The sequence below is a fragment of the Oncorhynchus mykiss genome, unplaced genomic scaffold (assembly GCF_013265735.2).
Source record: "Oncorhynchus mykiss isolate Arlee unplaced genomic scaffold, USDA_OmykA_1.1 un_scaffold_130, whole genome shotgun sequence".
In the NCBI taxonomy this organism is placed as follows: Eukaryota; Metazoa; Chordata; class Actinopteri; order Salmoniformes; family Salmonidae; genus Oncorhynchus; species Oncorhynchus mykiss.
In genome coordinates this window covers 649804-673362 of record NW_023493663.1, presented here as the reverse complement: position 1 = coordinate 673362, position 23559 = coordinate 649804, and the positions used below count along the sequence as shown (strand labels likewise).

General features: G+C 45.7%; 1 protein-coding gene across 1 annotated transcript in view; it reads right to left on the bottom strand.

The window, feature by feature from the left end:
• Window positions 1–23559, bottom strand: part of LOC118947105 (unconventional myosin-XV-like) — a 69349-nt gene that overhangs the window by 38861 nt on the left and 6929 nt on the right. Inside the window, exon 3 of the mRNA XM_036972239.1 lies at window positions 19494–19617. Coding sequence (XP_036828134.1) covers window positions 19494–19596 — 103 coding nt within the window. The 5' untranslated portion in view covers window positions 19597–19617. The remainder of the gene's footprint in view (window positions 1–19493; window positions 19618–23559) is intronic.

Genomic DNA, 23559 nt, shown 5'->3' with positions numbered 1-23559 from the left:
GTAGGGTACAGGGTTAGTGTCTGACTCGGTAGGGTACAGGGTTAGTATCTGACTTGGTAGGGTACAGGGTTAGTGTCTGACTTGGTAGGGTACAGGGTTAGTGTCTGACTTGGTAGGGTACAGGGTAGGGTACAGGGTTAGTGTCTGACTTGGTAGAGTACAGGGTAGGGTACAGGGTTATTGTCTGTCTTGGTAGGGTACAGGGTTAGTGTCTGAGTTGGTAGGGTACAGGGTTAGTGTCTGACTTGGTAGGGTACAGGGTACAGGGTTAGTATCTGACTTGGTAGGGTAAAGGGTTAGTGTCTGACTTGGTAGGGTACAGGGTTACTGTCTGACTTGGTAGGGTACAGGGTTAGTGACTGACTCAGTAGGGTACAGGGTTAGTGTTTGACTCAGTAGAGTACAGGGTTTTTGTCTGACTCGGTATGGCACAGGGTTAGTGACAGACTTGGTAGGGTACAGGGTTAGTGTTCGAGTCAGTAGGGTACAGGGTTAGTGTCTGACTTGGTAGGGGACAGGGTTAGTGCCTGACTTGGTAGGGTACAGGGTTAGTGTCTGACTTGGTAGGGTACAGGGTTAGTGTCTGAATTGGTAGGGTACAGGGTTAGTGTCTGACTTGGTAGGGTACAGGGTTAGTGTCTGAATTGGTAGGGTACAGGGTTAGTGTCTGACTTGGTAGGGTACAGGGTTAGTGTCTGACTTGGTAGGGTACAGGGTAGGGTACAGGGTTAGTGTCTGACTTGGTAGAGTACAGGGTAGGGTACAGGGTTATTGTCTGTCTTGGTAGGGTACAGGGTTAGTGTCTGAGTTGGTAGGGTACAGGGTTAGGGTCTGACTCGGTAGAGTACAGGGTAGGGCACAGGGTTAGTGTCTGACTCGGTAGGGTACAGGGTAGGGCACAGGGTTAGTGTCTGACTCAGTAGGGTACAGGGTTAGTGTCTGACTTGGTAGGGTACAGGGTTAGTGTCTGACTTGGTAGGGTACAGGGTAGGGTACAGGGTTAGTGTCTGACTTGGTAGAGTACAGGGTAGGGTACAGGGTTATTGTCTGTCTTGGTAGGGTACAGGGTTAGTGTCTGAGTTGGTAGGGTACAGGGTTAGTGTCTGACTTGGTAGGGTACAGGGTACAGGGTTAGTATCTGACTTGGTAGGGTAAAGGGTTAGTGTCTGACTTGGTAGGGTACAGGGTTAGTGTCTGACTTGGTAGGGTACAGGGTTAGTGACTGACTCAGTAGGGTACAGGGTTAGTGTTTGACTCAGTAGAGTACAGGGTTTTTGTCTGACTCGGTATGGCACAGGGTTAGTGACAGACTTGGTAGGGTACAGGGTTAGTGTTCGAGTCAGTAGGGTACAGGGTTAGTGTCTGACTAGGTAGGGGACAGGGTTAGTGCCTGACTTGGTAGGGTACAGGGTTATTGTCTGACTTGGTAGGGTACAGGGTTAGTGTCTGAATTGGTAGGGTACAGGGATAGTGTCTGACTCGGTAGGGTACAGGGTTAGTGTCTGACATGGTAAGATACAGGGTACGGTAAAGGTTTAGTGTCTCACTTGGTCTGGTACAGGGTAGGTTACAGGGTTAGTGTCTGACTCAGTAGGGTACAGGGTTAGTGTCTGATTTGGTAGGATCCAGGGTAGGGTACAGGGTTAGTGTCTGACTCGGTAGAGTACAGGGTAGGGCACAGGGTTAGTGTCTGACTCGGTAGGGTACAGGGTAGGGCACAGGGTTAGTATCTGACTCGGTAGGGTACAGGGTTAGTATCTGACTTGGTAGGGTACAGGGTTAGGGTCTGACTCGGTAGAGTACAGGGTAGGGCACAGGGTTAGTGTCTGACTCGGTAGGGTACAGGGTAGGGCACAGGGTTAGTGTCTGACTCAGTAGGGTACAGGGTTAGTGTCTGACTCGGTAGGGTACAGGGTTAGTATCTGACTTGGTAGGGTACAGGGTTAGTGTCTGACTTGGTAGGGTACAGGGTAGGGTACAGGGTTAGTGTCTGACTTGGTAGAGTACAGGGTAGGGTACAGGGTTATTGTCTGTCTTGGTAGGGTACAGGGTTAGTGTCTGAGTTGGTAGGGTACAGGGTTAGTGTCTGACTTGGTAGGGTACAGGGTACAGGGTTAGTATCTGACTTGGTAGGGTAAAGGGTTAGTGTCTGACTTGGTAGGGTACAGGGTTAGGGTCTGACTTGGTAGAGAACAGGGTACAGTGTTAGTGTCTGACTTGGTAGGGCACAGGGTAGGGTACAGGGTTAGTGTCTGACTCAGTAGGGTACAGGGTAGGCTACAGGGTTAGTGTCTGACTTGATAGGGTACAGGGTAGGGTACAGGGTTAGTGTCTGACTTGGTAGGGTACAGGGTTAGTGTCTGACTCAGTAGGGTACATGGTTAGTGCCTGACTTGGTAGGGTACAGGGTTAGTGACTGACTCGGTAGGGTACAGGGTTAGTGTTCGAGTCAATAGGGTACAGGGTTAGTGTCTGACTTGGTAGGGGACAGGGTTAGTGCCTGACTTGGTAGGGTACAGGGTTAGTGTCTGACTTGGTAGGGTACAGGGTTAGTGTCTGACTTGGTAGGGTACAGGGATAGTGTCTGACTCGGTAGGGTACAGGGTTAGTGTCTGACTTGGTAGGGTACAGGGTACGGTAAAGGTTTAGTGTCTCACTTGGTCTGGTACAGGGTAGGGTACAGGGTTAGTGTCTGACTCAGTAGGGTACAGGGTTAGTGTCTGATTTGGTAGGATCCAGGGTAGGGTACAGTGTTAGTGTCTGACTCGGTAGGGTACAGGGTTATTGTCTGACTCAGTAGGGTACAGGGTTAGTGTCTGACTTGGTAGGGTACAGGGTAAGTGTCTGACTCAGTAGGGTACAGGGTTAGTGTCTGACTCGGTAGGGTACAGGGTTAGTGTCTGACTCAGTAGGGTACAGGGTTAGTGTCTGACTCAGTAGGGTATAGGGTTAGTGTCTGACTTGGTATGGCACAGGGTTAGTGACTGACTCAGTAGGGTACAGGGTTAGTGTCTGACTCAGTAGAGTACAAGGTTTTTGTCTGACTCGGTATGGCACAGGGTTAGTGACTGACTTGGTAGGGTACAGGGTTATTGTCTGACTAAGTGGGGTACAGGGTTATTGTCTGACTCAGTAGGGTACAGGGTTAGTGTCTGACTCAGTAGGGTACAGGGTTAGTGTCTGACTCAGTAGGGTACAGGGTTAGTGTCTGACTCATTAGGGTACAGGGTTAGTGTCTGACTTGGTAGGGTACAGGTTTAGTGTCTGACTTGGTAGGGTACAGGCTTAGTGTCTGACTTGGTAGGGTACAGGGTTAGTGACTGACTCAGTAGGGTACAGGGTTAGTGTTTGACTCAGTAGAGTACAGGGTTTTTGTCTGACTCGGTATGGCACAGGGTTAGTGACAGACTTGGTAGGGTACAGGGTTAGTGTTCGAGTCAGTAGGGTACAGGGTTAGTGTCTGACTTGGTAGGGGACAGGGTTAGTGCCTGACTTGGTAGGGTACAGGGTTAGTGTCTGACTTGGTAGGGTACAGGGTTAGTGTCTGACTTGGTAGGGTACAGGGATAGTGTCTGACTCGGTAGGGTACAGGGTTAGTGTCTGACATGGTAGGATACAGGGTACGGTAAAGGTTTAGTGTCTCACTTGGTCTGGTACAGGGTAGGTTACAGGGTTAGTGTCTGACTCAGTAGGGTACAGGGTTAGTGTCTGATTTGGTAGGATCCAGGGTAGGGTACAGGGTTAGTGTCTGACTCGGTAGGGTACAGGGTTATTGTCTGACTCAGTAGGGTACAGGGTTAGTGTCTGACTTGGTAGGGTACAGGGTAAGTGTCTGACTCAGTAGGGTACAGGGTTAGTGTCTGACTCGGTAGGGTACAGGGTTAGTGTCTGACTCAGTAGGGTACAGGGTTAGTGTCTGACTCAGTAAGGTATAGGGTTAGTGTCTGACTTGGTATGGCACAGGGTTAGTGACTGACTCAGTAGGGTACAGGGTTAGTGTCTGACTCAGTAGAGTACAAGGTTTCTGTCTGACTCGGTATGGCACAGGGTTAGTGACTGACTTGGTAGGGTACAGGGTTATTGTCTGACTCAGTGGGGTACAGGGTTATTGTCTGACTCAGTAGGGTACAGGGTTAGTGTCTGACTCAGTAGGGTACAGGGTTAGTGTCTGACTCAGTAGGGTACAGGGTTAGTGTCTGACTCATTAGGGTACAGGGTTAGTGTCTGACTTGGTAGGGTACAGGCTTAGTGTCTGACTTGGTATGGCACAGGGTTAGTGACAGACTTGGTAGGGTACAGGGTTAGTGTTCGAGTCAGTAGGGTACAGGGTTAGTGTCTGACTTGGTAGGGTACAGGGTAAGTGTCTGACTCAGTAGGGTACAGGGTTAGTGTCTGACTCGGTAGGGTACAGGGTTAGTGTCTGACTCAGTAGGGTACAGGGTTAGTGTCTGACTCAGTAAGGTATAGGGTTAGTGTCTGACTTGGTATGGCACAGGGTTAGTGACTGACTCAGTAGGGTACAGGGTTAGTGTCTGACTCAGTAGAGTACAAGGTTTTTGTCTGACTCGGTATGGCACAGGGTTAGTGACTGACTTGGTAGGGTACAGGGTTATTGTCTGACTCAGTGGGGTACAGGGTTATTGTCTGACTCAGTAGGGTACAGGGTTAGTGTCTGACTCAGTAGGGTACAGGGTTAGTGTCTGACTCAGTAGGGTACAGGGTTAGTGTCTGACTCATTAGGGTACAGGGTTAGTGTCTGACTTGGTAGGGTACAGGGTTAGTGACAGACTTGGTAGGGTACAGGGTTAGTGTTCGAGTCAGTAGGGTACAGGGTTAGTGTCTGACTTGGTAGGGGACAGGGTTAGTGCCTGACTTGGTAGGGTACAGGGTTAGTGTCTGACTTGGTAGGGTACAGGGATAGTGTCTGACTCGGTAGGGTACAGGGTTAGTGTCTGACTTGGTAGGGTACAGGGTACGGTAAAGGTTTAGTGTCTCACTTGGTCTTGTACAGGGTAGGGTACAGGGTTAGTGTCTGACTCAGTAGGGTACAGGGTTAGTGTCTGATTTGGTAGGATCCAGGGTAGGGTACAGGGTTAGTTTCTGACTCGGTAGGGTACAGGGTTATTGTCTGACTCAGTAGGGTACAGGGTTAGTGTCTGACTTGGTAGGGTACAGGGTAAGTGTCTGACTCAGTAGGGTACAGGGTTAGTGTCTGACTCAGTAAGGTATAGGGTTAGTGTCTGACTTGGTATGGCACAGGGTTAGTGACTGACTCAGTAGGGTACAGGGTTAGTGTCTGACTCAGTAGAGTACAAGGTTTTTGTCTGACTCGGTATGGCACAGGGTTAGTGACTGACTTGGTAAGGTACAGGGTTATTGTCTGACTCAGTGGGGTACAGGGTTATTGTCTGACTCAGTAGGGTACAGGGTTAGTGTCTGACTCAGTAGGGTACAGGGTTAGTGTCTGACTCAGTAGGGTAAAGGGTTAGTGTCTGACTCATTAGGGTACAGGGTTAGTGTCTGACTTGGTAGGGTACAGGTTTAGTGTCTGACTTGGTAGGGTACAGGCTTAGTGTCTGACTTGGTAGGGTACAGGGTTAGTGACTGACTCAGTAGGGTACAGGGTTAGTGTTTGACTCAGTAGAGTACAGGGTTTTTGTCTGACTCGGTATGGCACAGGGTTAGTGACAGACTTGGTAGGGTACAGGGTTAGTGTTCGAGTCAGTAGGGTACAGGGTTAGTGTCTGACTTGGTAGGGGACAGGGTTAGTGCCTGACTTGGTAGGGTACAGGGTTAGTGTCTGACTTGGTAGGGTACAGGGTTAGTGTCTGACTTGGTAGGTACAGGGATAGTGTCTGACTCGGTAGGGTACAGAGTTAGTGTCTGACTTGGTAGGGTACAGGGTACGGTAAAGGTTTAGTGTCTCACTTGGTCTGGTACAGGGTAGGGTACAGGGTTAGTGTCTGACTCAGTAGGGTACAGGGTAAGTGTCTGACTCAGTAGGGTACAGGGTTAGTGTCTGACTCGGTAGGGTGCAGGGTTAGTGTCTGACTCAGTAGGGTACAGGGTTAGTGTCTGACTCAGTAGGGTATAGGGTTAGTGTCTGACTTGGTATGGCACAGGGTTAGTGACTGACTCAGTAGGGTACAGGGTTAGTGTCTGACTCAGTAGAGTACAAGGTTTTTGTCTGACTCGGTATGGCACAGGGTTAGTGACTGACTCAGTAGGGTACAGGGTTAGTGTCTGACTCAGTAGAGTACAAGGTTTTTGTCTGACTCGGTATGGCACAGGGTTAGTGACTGACTTGGTAGGGTACAGGGTTATTGTCTGACTCAGTGGGGTACAGGGTTATTGTCTGACTCAGTAGGGTACAGGGTTAGTGTCTGACTCAGTAGGGTACAGGGTTAGTGTCTGACTCAGTAGGGTACAGGGTTAGTGTCTGACTTGGTAGGGTACAGGGTTAGTGTTTGACTCAGTAGAGTACAGGGTTTTTGTCTGACTCGGTATGGCACAGGTTTAGTTTCTGACTTGGTAGGGTACAGGGTAGGGTACAGGGTTAGTGTCTGACTCAGTAGGGCACAGGGTTAGTGTCTGACTCGGTAGGGTACAGGGTAGGGTACAGGGCAGGGCAGGGTGCAGGGCAGGGTGCAGGGCAGGGTACAGGGCAGGGTGCAGGGCAGGGTACAGGGCAGGGTACAGGGCAGGGTACAGGGCAGGGTGCAGGGGAGGGTACAGGGCAGGGTGCAGGGGAGGGTACAGGGCAGGGTACAGTGCAGGGTGCAGGGGAGGGTACAGGGCAGGGTACAGGGCAGGGTACAGGGCAGGGTAGGGTGCAGGGCAGGGTACAGGGCAGGGTAGGGTGCAGTGCAGGGTACAGGGCAGGGTAAGGTACAGGGCAGGGTGCAGGGCAGGGTAGGGTACAGGGCAGGGTGCAGGGCAGGGCAAGGTACAGGGCAGGTTGCAGGGTAGGGTACAGAGCAGGGTACAGGCCAGGGTGAGGGGCAGGACAGGGTACAGGGTAGGGTACAGGGCAGGGCAGGGCAGGGTGCAGGGCAGGGTGCAGGGCAGGGTACAGGGCAGGGTACAGGGCAGGGTGCAGGGCAGGGTACAGCGTAGGGTACAGGGTAGGGTACAGGGCAGGGTGCAGGGCAGGGTAGGGTAGGGTACAGGACAGGTTACAGGGCAGGGTCCATGGCAGGGTAGGGTACAGGGCAGGGTACAGGGCAGGGTACAGGGCAGGGTACAGGATAGGGTACAGGGCAGGGTGCAGGGCAGGGTACAGGGTAGGAAACAGGGCAGGGTACAGGGTAGGGTACTTGGTAGGGTACAGGGTACAGGGTACGGTACAGGGAAGGGTGCAGGGCAGGGTACAGGGCAGGGCAGGGCAGGGTACAGGATAGGGTACAGGGCAGGGTACAGGGCAGGGTACAGAATAGGGTACAGGGCAGGGTACAGTAACACTGCATGATAAACACACTAACACACCATACCTGGCATCACACCTGGCATCAGAGGTAGGCCTGGCATGGAAGGCATGAGAGGCATCCCATGGAGGGGGGGCATGGCAAGGGGAGGGGCAGCAGGGGGTGTAGCAGTAGTGGTTGGGGGAGCTGAAGGAGCCCGAGCAGGAGGCTGGGTGTGGTAGGGGTGGCGGGCAGCAGGGGGCGAGGCAGGAGAAGTAGGCTGGGTGTGGTAGGGGTGGTGGGCAGCAGGGGGTGAGGCAGGAGAGGTAGGCTGGGTGTGATAGGGGCGGTGGGCAGCAGGGGGTGAGGCAGGAGAGGTAGGCTGGGTGTGGTAGGGGCGGTGGGCAGCAGGGGGTGAGGCAGGAGAGGTAGGCTGGGTGTGGTAGGGGTGGTGGCCAGCAGGGGGCGAGGCAGGAAGCTGGTGGTACTGATGGTGGGAAGGGCTTGGCATTGTGGGTATAGGGGGTATCATCCCACCCATCACTGGAAGCACTGGCACAGCTGGGTAGCAGACAGACAGGAGACAGGGTTAGGATACAGCTGGGTAGCAGACAGACAGGGTTAGGATACAGCTGGGTAGCAGACCGACAGGGTTAGGATACAGCTGGGTAGCAGACAGACAGGTTTAGGATACAGCTGGGTAGCAGACAGACAGGGTTACGATACAGCTGGGCAGCAGACAGACACGAGACAGGGTTAGGATACAGCTGGGTAGCAGACAGACAGGGTTAGGATACAGCTGGGAAGCAGACAGACAGGGTTAGGATACAGCTGGGTAGCAGACAGACAGGGTTAGGATACAGCTGGGTAGCAGACAGACGGGGTTAGGATACAGCTGGGTAGCAGACAGACAGGGTTAGGATACAGCTGGGTAGCAGACAGACAGGGTTAGGATACAGCTGGGTAGCAGACAGACAGGGTTAGGATACAGCTGGGTAGCAGACAGACAGGGTTAGGATACAGCTGGGTAGCAGACAGACAGGGTTAGGATACAGCTGGGTAACAGACAGACAGGGTTAGGATACAGCTGGGTAGCAGACAGACAGGGTTAGGATACAGCTGGGTAGCAGACAGACAGGGTTAGGATACAGCTGGGCAGCAGACAGACAGGAGACAGGGTTAGGATACAGCTGGGTAGCAGACAGACAGGGTTAGGATACAGCTTGGTAGCAGAACACACAGGGAACAAGCTGAGGGTTTAGGATGTAGGGTTAGGGTACAGAGGACAGATTTAGGGTACAGGGTAAGGGAACACCCTATACCCTAAAGAGGGTTTAGGGTATAGGGCACAGCATCAAGAACACCAGGACTTTCTGAACGGAAACTTCATCTCACTAAGAAAAAGCCTAACAGCTGAACATAAAACCAACCCCTGAATCATTAGATATCACTGAAAACACTTCCAGTAGTGGTTTATTGTGTATGAGATCCGATAGAGAGGCCTGGTTTAAACAGGAACACACAGACAGGCCTGGTTTAAACAGGGACACACAGAGAGGCCTGGTTTAAACAGGAACACAGAGAGAGAGAGGGGCCTGGTTTAAACAGGGACACAGAGAGAGAGAGAGAGGCCTGGTTTAAACAGGGAACAGAGAGAGAGAGAGAGAGAGAGAGAGAGAGAGGGGGGGGGGGGCTGGTTTAAACAGGAACACACATAGAAAGAGAGAGGCCTGGTTTAAACAGGGAACAGAGAGAGAGAGGGGGGCCTGGTTTAAACAGGAACACAGAGAGAGAGAGAGAGAGAGAGGCCTGGTTTAAACAGGGAACAGAGAGAGAGAGAGGGGACTGGTTTAAACAGGGAACAGAGAGAGAGAGAGAGAGGCCTGGTTTAAACAGGGACACAGAGAGATTGAGAGAGGCCTGGTTTAAACAGGAACAGAGAGAGAGAGAGAGGCCTGGTTTAAACTGGAACACAGAGCGAGAGAGAGAGGCCTGGTTTAAACAGGGACACAGAGAGATTGAGAGAGGCCTGGTTTAAACAGGAACACAGAGAGATTGAGAGAGGCCTGGTTTAAACAGGAACACAGAGAGAGAGATAGGCCTGGTTTAAACAGGAACACAGAGAGAGAGAGAGAGAGAGAGAGGCCTGTTTTAAACAGGAACACAGAGAGAGAGAGAGGCCCTGGTTTAAACAGGAACACATAAAGAGAGAGAGAGGCCTGGTTTAAACGGGAACACAGAGAGAGAGAGGCCTGGTTTAAACAGGAACACAGAGAGAGAGAGAGGCCTGGTTTAAACAGGAACACAGAGAGAGAGAGAGAGAGAGGCCTGGTTTAAACAGGAACACACACAGAGAGAGAGGCCTGGTTTAAACGGGAACACAGAGAGAGAGAGGCCTGGTTTAAACAGGAACACAGAGAGAGAGATAGGCCTGGTTTAAACAGGAACACAGAGAGAGATAGGCCTGGTTTAAACAGGAACACAGAGAGAGAGAGAGAGAGAGAGAGAGAGAGAGAGAGAGAGAGAGAGGCCTGGTTTAAACAGGAACAGAGAGAGAGAGAGAGGCCTGGTTTAAACAGGAACACAGAGAGAGAGAGGCCTGGTTTAAACAGGAACACAGAGAGAGAGAGAGAGAGAGAGGCCTGGTTTAAACAGGAACACAGAGAGAGAGAGAGGCCTGGTTTAAACAGGAACACACAGAGAGAGAGAGGCCTGGTTTAAACAGGAACACAGAGAGTGAGAGAGGCCTGGTTTAAACAGGAACACAGAGAGAGAGAATCCTGGTTTAAACAGGAACACACAGAGAGAGAGAGGCCTGGTTTAAACAGGAACACAGAGAGTGAGAGAGGCCTGGTTTAAACAGGAACACAGAGAGTGAGAAAGGCCTGGTTTAAACAGGAACACAGAGATAGAGAGAGAGAGGCCTGGTTTAAACAGGGACACACACAGAGAGAGAGAGAGGCCTGGTTTAAACAGGAACACACAGAGAGAGAGAGAGAGGCCTGGTTTAAACAGGAACACAGAGAGAGAGAGAGAGAGAGAGAGGCCTGTTTTAAACAGGAACACAGAGAGAGAGAGGCCCTGGTTTAAACAGGAACACAGAAAGAGAGAGAGAGGCCTGGTTTAAACAGGAACACAGAGAGAGAGAGGCCCTGGTTTAAACAGGAACACAGAAAGAGAGAGAGAGGCCTGGTTTAAACAGGAACACAGAGAGAGAGAGAGGCCTGGTTTAAACAGGAACACAGAGAGAGAGAGAGAGAGAGAGGCCTGGTTTAAACAGGAACACAGAGAGAGAGAGAGGCCTGGTTTAAACGGGAACACAGAGAGAGAGAGGCCTGGTTTAAACAGGAACACAGAGAGAGAGAGAGGCCTGGTTTAAACAGGAACAGAGAGAGAGAGAGAGAGAGAGAGAGAGAGAGGCCTGGTTTAAACAGGAACACAGAGAGAGAGAGGCCTGGTTTAAACAGGAACACACAGAGAGAGAGGCCTGGTTTAAACAGGAACACAGAGAGAGAGAGGCCTGGTTTAAACAGGAACACAGAGAGAGAGAGAGGCCTGGTTTAAACAGGAACACAGAGAGTGAGAGAGGCCTGGTTTAAACAGGAACACAGAGAGTGAGAGAGGCCTGGTTTAAACAGGAACACAGAGAGTGAGAAAGGCCTGGTTTAAACAGGAACACAGAGAGAGAGGCCTGGTTTAAACAGGAACACACAGAGAGAGAGAGTGAGAGAGAGGCCTGGTTTAAACAGGAACAGAAATAGAGAGAGGGGCCTGGTTTAAACAGGGACACAGAGAGAGAGAGAGAGGCCTGGTTTAAACTGGGACACAGAGAGAGTGAGAGAGGCCTGGTTTAAACAGGGACACAGAGAGAGAGAGAGAGAGAGAGAGGCCTGGTTTAAACAGGAACACAGAGAGAGAGAGAGACCTGGTTTAAACAGGAACACAGAGAGTGAGAAAGGCCTGGTTTAAACAGGAACCCTCCTCTGTAAACTGGTCATCTCTGTATACCCGTCGCATGTCCCACTGGTTGATGCTTATTTATAAAACCCTCTTAGGCCTCACTCCACCCTATCTGAGATACCTACTGCAGCCCTCATCCTCCACATACAACACCCGTTCTGCCAATCACATTCTGTTAAAGGTCCCCAAAGCACACACATCCCTGGGTCGCTCGTCTTTTCAGTTCGCTGCAGGTAGCGACTGGAACGAACTGCAACAAACACTCAAACTGGACAGTTTGATCTCAATCTCTTCATTGAAAGACTCAATCATGGACAGACAATCTTACTGACAGTTGTGGCTGCTTTGCGATGTATTGTTGTCTCTACCTTCTTGTCCTTTGTGCTGTTGTCTGGGCCCAATAATGTTTGTACCATGTTGTGTTGCTAACATGTTGTTGTCATGTTGTGTTGCTACCATGTTGTGTTGCTACCATGTTGTGTTGCTAACATGTTGTTGTCATGTTGTGTTGCTACCATGTTGTGTTGCTACCATGTTGTTGTCATGTTGTGTTGCTACCATGTTGTTGTCATGTTGTGTTGCTAACATGTTGTTGTCATGTTGTGTTGCTGCCATGTTGTGTTGCTGCCATGTTGTTGTCATGTTGTGTTGCTACCATGCTGTGTTGTCATGTTGTGTTGCTACCATGTTGTTGTCATGTTGTGTTACTACCATGTTGTTGTCATGTTGTGTTGCTACCATGTTGTTGTTATGTTGTGTTGCTACCATGTTGTTGTCATGTTGTGTTGCTACCATGTTGTTGTCATGTTGTGTTGCTAACATGTTGTTGTCATGTTGTGTTGCTAACATGCTGTGTTGTCATGTTGTTGCTACCATGCTGTGTTGTCATGTTGTGTTGCTACCATGCTGTTGTCATGTTGTGTTGCTACCATGCTGTGTTGTCATGTTGTGTTGCTATCATGTTGTGTTGCTACCATGTTGTTGTCATGTTGTGTTGCTAACATGTTGTTGTCATGTTGTGTTGCTACCATGTTGTTGTCATGTTGTGTTGCTACCATGCTGTGTTGTCATGTTGTGTTGCTACCATGTTGTGTTGTCATGTTGTGTTACTACCATGTTGTTGTCATGTTGTGTTGCTAACATGTTGTTGTCATGTTTTGTTGCTACCATGTTGTAGTCTGGCCCAGGAGTGTGAAGGTGAACGGAAAGGCTCTGGAGCAACGAACCGCCCTTGCTGTCTCTGCCTGGCCGGTTCTCCTCTTTCCACTGGGATTCTCTGCCTCTAACCCTATTACAGGGGCTGAGTCACTGGCTTACTGGGGCTCTCTCATGCCGTCCCTGGACGTGGTGCGTCACCTGAGTGGGTTGATTCACTGATGTGGTCATCCTGTCTGGGTTGGCGCCCCCCCTTGGGTTGTGCCGTGTCGGAGATCTTTGTGGGCTATACTCAGCCTTGTCTCAGGATGGTAAATTGGTGGTTGAAGATATCCCTCTAGTGGTGTGGGGGCTGTGCTTTGGCAAAGTGGGTGGGGTTATATCCTTCCTGTTTGGCCCTGTCCGGGGGTGTCCTCGGATGGGGCCACAGTGTCTCCTGACCCCTCCTGTCTCAGCCTCCAGTATTTATGCTGCAGTAGTTTATGTGTCGGGGGGCTAGGGTCAGTTTGTTATATCTGGAGTACTTCTCCTGTCCCATTCGGTGTCCTGTGTGAATCTAAGTGTGCGTTCTCTAATTCTCTCCTTCTCTCTTTCTTTCTCTCTCTCGGAGGACCTGAGCCCTAGGACCATGCCCCAGTCCACCTGGCCGTGCTGCTGCTCCAGTTTCAACTGTTCTGCCTTATTATTATTCGATCATGCTGGTCAATTATGAACATGTGAACATCTTGGCCATGTTCTGTTATAATCTCCACCCGGCACAGCCAGAAGAGGAATGGCCACCCACATAGCCTGGTTCCTCTCTAGGTTTCTTCCTAGGTTTTGGCCTTTCTAGGGAGTTTTTCCTAGCCACCGTGCTTCTACACCTGCATTGCTTGGTGTTTGGGGTTTTAGGCTGGGTTTCTGTACAGCACTTTGAGATATCAGCTGATGTACGAAGGGCTGTATAAATACATTTGATTTGATTTGATTTGTTGTCATGTTGTGTTGCTACCATGTTGTTGTCATGTTGTGTTGCTACCATGTTGTTGTCGTGTTGTGTTGCTAACATGTTGTTGTCATGTTGTTTTGCTACCATGTTGTTGGCATGTTGTGTTGCTACCATGTTGTTGTTATGTTGTGTTGCTACCATTTTGTTGTCATGTTGTGTTGCTACCATGTTGTTGTTATGTTGTGTTGCTACCATTTTGTTGTTATGTTGTGTTGCTACCATGCTGTGTTGTCATGTGTTGCTGCCTTGCTATGTTGTTGTCTTAGGTCTCTCTTTATGTAGTGTTGTGCTGCTACCATGTTGTTGGTATGTTGTGTTGCTACCATGTTGTGTTGTCATATTGTGTTGCTACCATGTTGTTCTTATGTTGTGTTGCTACCATGTTGTTGTTATGTTGTGTTGCTACCATGTTGTTGTTATGTTGTGTTGCTACCATGTTGTTGTCATGTTGTGTTGCTACCATGTTGTTGTTATGTTGTGTTGCTACCATGTTGTTGTTATGTTGTGTTGCTACCATGCTGTGTTGTCATGTGTTGCTGCCTTGCTATGTTGTTGTCTTAGGTCTCTCTTTATGTAGTGTTGTCTCTCTTGTTGTGATGTGTGTTGTTGTCTGAGGTCTCTCTTTATGTAGTGTTGTCTCTCTTGTTGTGATGTGTGTTGTTGTCTGAGGTCTCTCTTTATGTAGTGTTGTCTCTCTTGTTGTGATGTGTGTTGTTGTCTTAGGTCTCTTTATGTAGTGTTGTGTTGTCTCTCTTGTTGTGATGTGTGTTGTTGTCTGAGGTCTCTCTTTATGTAGTGTTGTCTCTCTTGTTGTGATGTGTGTTGTTGTCTGAGGTCTCTCTTTATGTAGTGTTGTCTCTCTTGTTGTGATGTGTGTTGTTGTCTGAGGTCTCTCTTTATGTAGTGTTGTCTCTCTTGTTGTGATGTGTGTTGTTGTCTGAGGTCTCTCTTTATGTAGTGTTGTCTCTCTTGTTGTGATGTGTGTTGTTGTCTTAGGTCTCTTTATGTAGTGTTGTGTTGTCTCTCTTGTTGTGATGTGTGTTGTTGTCTGAGGTCTCTTTATGTAGTGTTGTCTCTCTTGTTGTGATGTGTGTTGTTGTCTGAGGTCTCTCTTTATGTAGTGTTGTCTCTCTTGTTGTGATGTGTGTTGTTGTCTGAGGTCTCTCTTTATGTAGTGTTGTCTCTCTTGTTGTGATGTGTGTTGTTGTCTGAGGTCTCTCTTTATGTAGTGTTGTCTCTCTTGTTGTGATGTGTGTTGTTGTCTGAGGTCTCTCTTTATGTAGTGTTGTCTCTCTTGTTGTGATGTGTGTTGTTGTCTGAGGTCTCTCTTTATGTAGTGTTGTCTGAGGTCTCTTTATGTAGTGTTGTCTCTCTTGTTGTGATGTGTGTTGTTGTCTGAGGTCTCTTTATGTAGTGTTGTCTCTCTTGTTGTGATGTGTGTTGTTGTCTGAGGTCTCTCTTTATGTAGTGTTGTCTCTCTTGTTGTGATGTGTGTTGTTGTCTGAGGTCTCTCTTTATGTAGTGTTGTCTCTCTTGTTGTGATGTGTGTTGTTGTCTGAGGTCTCTCTTTATGTAGTGTTGTCTCTCTTGTTGTGATGTGTGTTGTTGTCTGAGGTCTCTCTTTATGTAGTGTTGTCTCTCTTGTTGTGATGTGTGTTGTTGTCTGAGGTCTCTCTTTATGTAGTGTTGTCTGAGGTCTCTTTATGTAGTGTTGTCTCTCTTGTTGTGATGTGTGTTGTTGTCTGAGGTCTCTTTATGTAGTGTTGTCTCTCTTGTTGTGATGTGTGTTGTTGTTCTGAGGTCTCTCTTTATGTAGTGTTGTCTCTCTTGTTGTGATGTGTGTTGTTGTCTGAGGTCTCTTTATGTAGTGTTGTCTCTCTTGTTGTGATGTGTGTTGTTGTCTGAGGTCTCTCTTTATGTAGTGTTGTCTCTCTTGTTGTGATGTGTGTTGTTGTCTGAGGTCTCTCTTTATGTAGTGTTGTCTCTCTTGTTGTGATGTGTGTTGTTGTCTTAGGTCTCTTTATGTAGTGTTGTGTTGTCTCTCTTGTTGTGATGTGTGTTGTTGTCTGAGGTCTCTTTATGTAGTGTTGTCTCTCTTGTTGTGATGTGTGTTGTTGTCTGAGGTCTCTTTATGTAGTGTTGTCTCTCTTGTTGTGATGTGTGTTGTTGTCTGAGGTCTCTCTTTATGTAGTGTTGTCTCTCTTGTTGTGATGTGTGTTGTTGTCTTAGGTCTCTTTATGTAGTGTTGTGTTGTCTCTCTTGTTGTGATGTGTGTTGTTGTCTGAGGTCTCTTTATGTAGTGTTGTCTCTCTTGTTGTGATGTGTGTTGTTGTCTTAGGTCTCTTTATGTAGTGTTGTGTTGTCTCTCTTGTTGTGATGTGTGTTGTTGTCTGAGGTCTCTTTATGTAGTGTTGTCTCTCTTGTTGTGATGTGTGTTGTTGTCTTAGGTCTCTTTATGTAGTGTTGTGTTGTCTCTCTTGTTGTGATGTGTGTTGTTGTCTGAGGTCTCTTTATGTAGTGTTGTCTCTCTTGTTGTGATGTGTGTTGTTGTCTGAGGTCTCTCTTTATGTAGTGTTGTCTCTCTTTATGTAGTGTTGTCTCTCTTGTTGTGATGTGTGTTGTTGTCTTAGGTCTCTTTATGTAGTGTTGTGTCTCTCTTGTTGTGATGTGTGTTGTTGTCTGAGGTCTCTCTTTATGTAGTGTTGTCTCTCTTGTTGTGATGTGTGTTGTTGTCTGAGGTCTCTTTATGTAGTGTTGTCTCTCTTGTTGTGATGTGTGTTGTTGTCTGAGGTCTCTCTTTATGTAGTGTTGTCTCTCTTGTTGTGATGTGTGTTGTTGTCTGAGGTCTCTCTTTATGTAGTGTTGTCTCTCTTGTTGTGATGTGTGTTGTTGTCTGAGGTCTCTCTTTATGTAGTGTTGTCTCTCTTGTTGTGATGTGTGTTGTTGTCTGAGGTCTCTCTTTATGTAGTGTTGTCTCTCTTGTTGTGATGTGTGTTGTTGTCTGAGGTCTCTCTTTATGTAGTGGTGTCTCTCTTGTTGTGATGTGTGTTGTTGTCTGAGGTCTCTCTTTATGTAGTGTTGTCTCTCTTGTTGTGATGTGTGTTGTTGTCTGAGGTCTCTTTATGTAGTGTTGTCTCTCTTGTTGTGATGTGTGTTGTTGTCTTTAGGTCTCTCTTTATGTAGTGTTGTCTCTCTTGTTGTGATGTGTGTTGTTGTCTGAGGTCTCTTTATGTAGTGTTGTCTCTCTTGTTGTGATGTGTGTTGTTGTCTGAGGTATCTTTATGTAGTGTTGTGTCTCTTGTTGTGATGTGTGTTGTTGTCTGAGGTCTCTTTATGTAGTGTTGTCTCTCTTGTTGTGATGTGTGTTGTTGTCTGAGGTCTCTTTATGTAGTGTTGTCTCTCTTGTCGTGATGTGTGTTGTTGTCTTAGGTCTCTTTATGTAGTGTTGTCTCTCTTGTTGTGATGTGTGTTGTTGTCTGAGGTCTCTCTTTATGTAGTGTTGTCTCTCTTGTTGTGATGTGTGTTGTTGTCTGAGGTCTCTCTTTATGTAGTGTTGTCTCTCTTGTTGTGATGTGTGTTGTTGTCTGAGGTATCTTTATGTAGTGTTGTCTCTCTTGTTGTGATGTGTGTTGTTGTCTGAGGTCTCTCTTTATGTAGTGTTGTCTCTCTTGTTGTGATGTGTGTTGTTGTCCGAGGTCTCTTTATGTAGTGTTGTCTCTCTTGTTGTGATGTGTGTTGTTGTCTGAGGTCTCTCTTTATGTAGTGTTGTCTCTCTTGTTGTGATGTGTGTTGTTGTCTGAGGTCTCTCTTTATGTAGTGTTGTGTTGTCTCTCTTGTTGTGATGTGTGTTGTTGTCTGAGGTCTCTCTTTATGTAGTGTTGTCTCTCTTGTTGTGATGTGTGTTGTTGTCTGAGGTCTCTTTATGTAGTGTTGTCTCTCTTGTTGTGATGTGTGTTGTTGTCTGAGGTCTCTCTTTATGTAGTGTTGTCTCTCTTGTTGTGATGTGTGTTGTTGTCTGAGGTCTCTCTTTATGTAGTGTTGTCTCTCTTGTTGTGATGTGTGTTGTTGTCTGAGGTCTCTCTTTATGTAGTGTTGTCTCTCTTGTTGTGATGTGTGTTGTTGTCTGAGGTCTCTTTATGTAGTGTTGTCTCTCTTGTCGTGATGTGTGTTGTTGTCTGAGGTCTCTTTATGTAGTGTTGTCTCTCTTTATGTAGTGTTGTCTCTCTTGTTGTGATGTGTGTTGTTGTCTGAGGTCTCTTTATGTAGTGTTGTCTCTCTTTATGTAGTGTTGTCTCTCTTGTTGTGATGTGTGCTGTTGTCTGAGGTCTCTTTATGTAGTGTTGTCTCTCTTGTTGTGATGTGTGTTGTTGTCTGAGGTCTCTCTTTATGTAGTGTTGTCTCTCTTGTTGTGATGTGTGTTGTTGTCTTAGGTCTCTCTTTATGTAGTGTTGTCTCTCTTGTTGTGATGTGTGTTGTTGTCTGAGGTCTCTTTATGTAGTGTTGTCTCTCTTGTTGTGATGTGTGTTGTTGTCTGAGGTCTCTCTTTATGTAGTGTTGTGTTGTCTCTCTTGTTGTTATTTGTCCTATATTTATATTGTACTTTTATTTAATTTTTTAAATATCAGCCCCCGTCCCCTCAGGAGGCCTTTTGCCTTTTTGGTAGGCCGTCATTGTAAATAAGAATTTGTTCTTAACTAACTTGCCTGGATAAATAAAGGTTAAGTAAACAACAACAAAAAACAAAGCCATCACCCACAGAGAGATGAACCTGGAGAAGAGTCCCCTAAGCAAGCTGGTCCTGGGGCTCTGTTCACAAACACAAACAAACCCTACAGAGCCCCAGGACAGCAGCACAATTAGACCCAATCAAATCATGAGAATACAAAAAGATAATTATTTCCAATGTGTCAAGTAATTAACGAAAAAACAGGGAAAACTAGAATGCTATTCCAGTGGCAGAATACCTGACCACTGTGACTGACCCTAAACAGAGAGTACACAGTGGCAGAATACCTGACCACTGTGACTGACCCTAAACAGAGAGGACACAGTGGCAGAATACCTGACCACTGTGACTGACCCTAAACAGAGAGGACACAGTGGCAGAATACCTGACCACTGTGACTGACCCTAAACAGAGAGGACACAGTGGCAGAATACCTGACCACTGTGACTGACCCTAAACAGAGAGTACACAGTGGCAGAATACCTGAGCACTGTGACTGACCCTAAACAGAGAGTACACAGTGGCAGAATACCTGACCACTGTGACTGACCCTAAACAGAGAGTACACAGTGGCAGAATACCTGACCACTGTAACTGACCCTAAACAGAGAGTACACAGTGGCAGAATACCTGACCACAGTGACTGACCCTAAACAGAGAGGACACAGTGGCAGAATACCTGACCACTGTGACTGTCCCTAAACAGAGAGTACACAGTGGCAGAATACCTGACCACTGTGACACACAAAATGAGGTGGAAACCGAGCTGCACTTCCTAACCTCCTGCCCAATGTATGACCTTATTAGAGACACATATTTCCCTCAGATTACACAGATCCACAAAGAATTAAAAAACAAACCCAATTTTGATAAACTCCCATATCTACTGGGTGAAATTCCACAGTGTACCATCACAGCAGCAAGATGTGCAACCCATATTTATGCATATTTATTTTCCCTTTTGTTCTTTAACTATTTGCACATAAAATTACATTTTAAATGTATTTATTTTTTGGGAACTTCTGTGAGTAATTTTTATTGTTTATTTCACTTTGTTTATTATCTACTTCACATGCTTTGGCAATGTTAACATGTTTCCCATGACAACAAGCACTTCAATTGAAATTGAAATCGACAGAGAGAGAGAGAGAGACAGACAGACAGACAGACAGACAGACAGACAGACAGACAGACAGACAGACAGAGAAAGAATTGGGGAGCAGACAGACAGACAGACAGACAGACAGACAGACAGACAGACCTCCGGGCTGTAGTCCTGCTGGATATGGTCTGCTGGAGGGGGCCTTACCCCTCTCCTCCTCTCCTCCTCCTATTCCTCCTCCTCCCTTCATCCGGCCTGTCATACTGGCTGGCTTGTCCAGGTCCTGAGAGAGACGGAGAACAGTGTTGAGACTAAAACAGCCTGATGGACGGAGTGAGAGAGACAGAGGAAAGGACAGCGAGGAACAGAGAGGGAGGTCCGTAATTGGCCCAGTCATTGGAACTCTATCCTCCCTGGGTAATACCATACACACCCTAAGAGCTGCACACACACAACCTTCTGCTCTCAATCCCCCAGACAGACACACAACCTTCTGCTCCCAATCCCCCAGACAGACACACAACCTTCTGCTCTGCTCTCCCAGACAGACACACAACCTTCTGCTCCCAATCCCCCAGACAGACACACAACCTTCTGCTCTGCTCTCCCAGACAGACACACAACCTTCTGCTCTGCTCTCCCAGACAGACACACAACCTTCTGCTCTGCTCTCCCAGACAGACACACAACCTTCTGCTCCCAATCCCCCAGACAGACACACAACTTCTGCTCTGCTCCCAATCCCCCAGACAGACTCACAACCTTCTGCTCTCAATCCCCCAGACAGACACACAACTTCTGCTCTGCTCCCAATCCCCCAGACAGACTCACAACCTTCTGCTCTCAATCCCCCAGACAGACACACAACCTTCTGCTCTGCTCCCAATCTCCCAGACAGACACAACCTTCTGCTCTGCTCTCCCAGACAGACACAACCTTCTGCTCTGCTCTCCCAGACAGACACACAACCTTCTGCTCCCAATCCCCCAGACAGACACACAACTTCTGCTCTGCTCCCAATCCCTCAGACAGACTCACAACCTTCTGCTCCCAATCCCCCAGACAGACACACAACCTTCTGCTCCCAATCCCCCAGACAGACACACAACCTTCTGCTCCCAATCCCCCAGACAGACACACAACCTTCTGCTCTCAATCCCTCAGACAGACACACAACCTTCTGCTCCCAATCCCTCAGACAGACACACAACCTTCTGCTCCCAATCCCCCAGACAGACACACAACCTTCTGCTCCCAATCCCCCAGACAGACACACAACCTTCTGCTCTGCTCTCCCAGACAGACACACAACCTTCTGCTCTCAATCCCCCAGACAGACACACAACCTTCTGCTCCCAATCCCCCAGACAGACACACAACCTTCTGCTCCCAATCCCCCAGACAGACACACAACCTTCTGCTCCCAATCCCTCAGACAGACACACAACCTTCTGCTCCCAATCCCCCAGACAGACACAACCTTCTGCTCTGCTCCCAATCCCCCAGACAGACACAACCTTCTGCTCTGCTCCCAATCCCCCAGACAGACACACAACCTTCTGCTCTGCTCTCAATCACCCAAACAGACACACACATTGGGAGAATGTGAGCTAGTTCAGGGGTTCAGTGCCTTCATAGGTTATGTTGTGTTATGATGTGTTATGTTATATGTTATGATGTGTTATGTTATGATGTGTTATGTTATGATGTGTTGTGTTATGATGTGTTATGATGTGTTATGTTATGATGTGTTATGTTATGATATGTTATGTTATGTGTTATGATGTGTTATGTTATGATGTGTTATGTTATGATGTGAAATGTTATGATGTGTTATGTTATGTGTTATGATGTGTTATGTTATGATGTGTTATGTTATGATGTGTTTTGTTATGATGTGTTATGTTATGATGTGTTATGTTATGATGTGTTATGTTATGATGTGTTATGTTATGATGTGTTATGTTATGTGTTATAATGTGTTATGTTATGATGTGTTATGTTATGATGTGTTATGTTATGATGTGAAATGTTATGATGTGTTATGTTATGTGTTATGATGTGTTATGTTATGATGTGTTATGATGTGTTATGTTATATGTTATGATGTGTTATGTTATGATGTGTTATGTTATGATGTGTTATGATGTGTTATGATGTGTTATGATGTGTTATGTTATGATGTGTTATGTTATGATGTGTTATGTTATGATGTGTTATGATGTGTTATGATGTGTTATGATGTGTTATGTTATATGTTATGATGTGTTGTGTTATGATGTGTTATGTTATGATGTATTATGTTATGATGTGTTATGTTATGATGTGTTATGTTATGATGTGTTATGTTATGATGTGTTATGTTATGATGTGTTATGTTATGATGTGTTATGTTATGATGTGAAATGTTATGATGTGTTATGTTATGTGTTATGATGTGTTATGTTATGATGTGTTATGTTATGATGTGAAATGTTATGATGTGTTATGTTATGTGTTATGATGTGTTATGTTATGATGTGTTATGTTATGATGTGTTTTGTTATGATGTGTTATGTTATGTGTTATGATGTGTTATGTTATGATGTGTTATGTTATGATGTGAAATGTTATGATGTGTTATGTTATGTGTTATGATGTGTTATGTTATGATGTGTTATGTTATGATGTGAAATGTTATGATGTGTTATGTTATGTGTTATGATGTGTTATGTTATGATGTGTTATGATGTGTTATGTTATATGTTATGATGTGTTATGTTATGATGTGTTATGTTATGATGTGTTATGATGTGTTATGATGTGTTATGATGTGTTATGATATGTTATGATGTGTTATGTTATGATGTGTTATGTTATGATGTGTTATGATGTGTTATGATGTGTTATGTTATATGTTATGATGTGTTGTGTTATGATGTGTTATGTTATGATGTATTATGTTATGATGTGTTATGTTATGATGTGTTATGTTATGATGTGTTATGTTATGATGTGAAATGTTATGATGTGTTATGTTATGTGTTATAATGTGTTATGTTATGATGTGTTATGTTATGATGTGTTATGTTATGATGTGAAATGTTATGATGTGTTATGATGTGTTATGTTATGATGTGTTATGATGTATTATGTTATGATGTGTTATGTTATATGTGATGATGTGTTATGTTATATGTTATGATGTGTTATGTTATGTTATGATGTGTTATGTTATGATGTGTTGTGTTATGTTATGATGTGTTATGGTATGATGTGTTATGATGTGTTATGTTATGATGTGTTATGTTATGATGTGAAATGTTATGATGTGTTATGCTATGATGTGTTATGCTATGATGTGTTATGTTATATGTTATGATGTGTTATGTTATGATGTGTTATGTTATATGTTATGATGTGTTATGTTATATGTTATGATGTGTTATGTTATGATGTGTTATGTTATATGTTATGATGTGTTATGTTATATGTTATGATGTGTTATGTTATGATGTGATGTGTTATGATGTGTTATGTTATGATGTGTTATGATGTGTTATGATGTGTTATGCTATGATGTGTTATGCTATGATGTGTTATGCTATGATGTGTTATGTTATATGCTATGATGTGTTATGTTATGATGTGTTATGTTATATGCTATGATGTGTTATGATGTATTATGTTATGATGTGTTATGCTATGATGTGTTATGCTATGATGCGTTATGTTATATGCTATGATGTGTTATGTTATGATGTGTTATGCTATGATGTGTTATGATGTATTGTGTTATGATGTGTTATGCTATGATGTGTTATGTTATGATGTGTTATGTTATGATGTGTTATGTTATGATGTGTTATGTTATGATGTGTTATGTTATATGTTATGATGTGTTATGTTATATGTTATGTTATATGTTATGATGTGTTATGTTATGATGTGATGTGTTATGATGTGTTATGTTATGATGTGTTATGATGTGTTATGATGTGTTATGTTATGATGTGTTAAGATGTATTATGATGTATTATGTGTTATGTTATGATGTGTCATGTTATATGTTATGATGTGTTATGTTATGATGTGTCATGTTATATGTTATGATGTGTTATGTTATGATGTGTTATGTTGTGTTATGTTATGATGTGTTATGATGTATTATGATGTATTATGTTATGATGTGTTATGATGTATTATGTTATGATATATTATGTTATGATGTGTTATGTTATGTTGT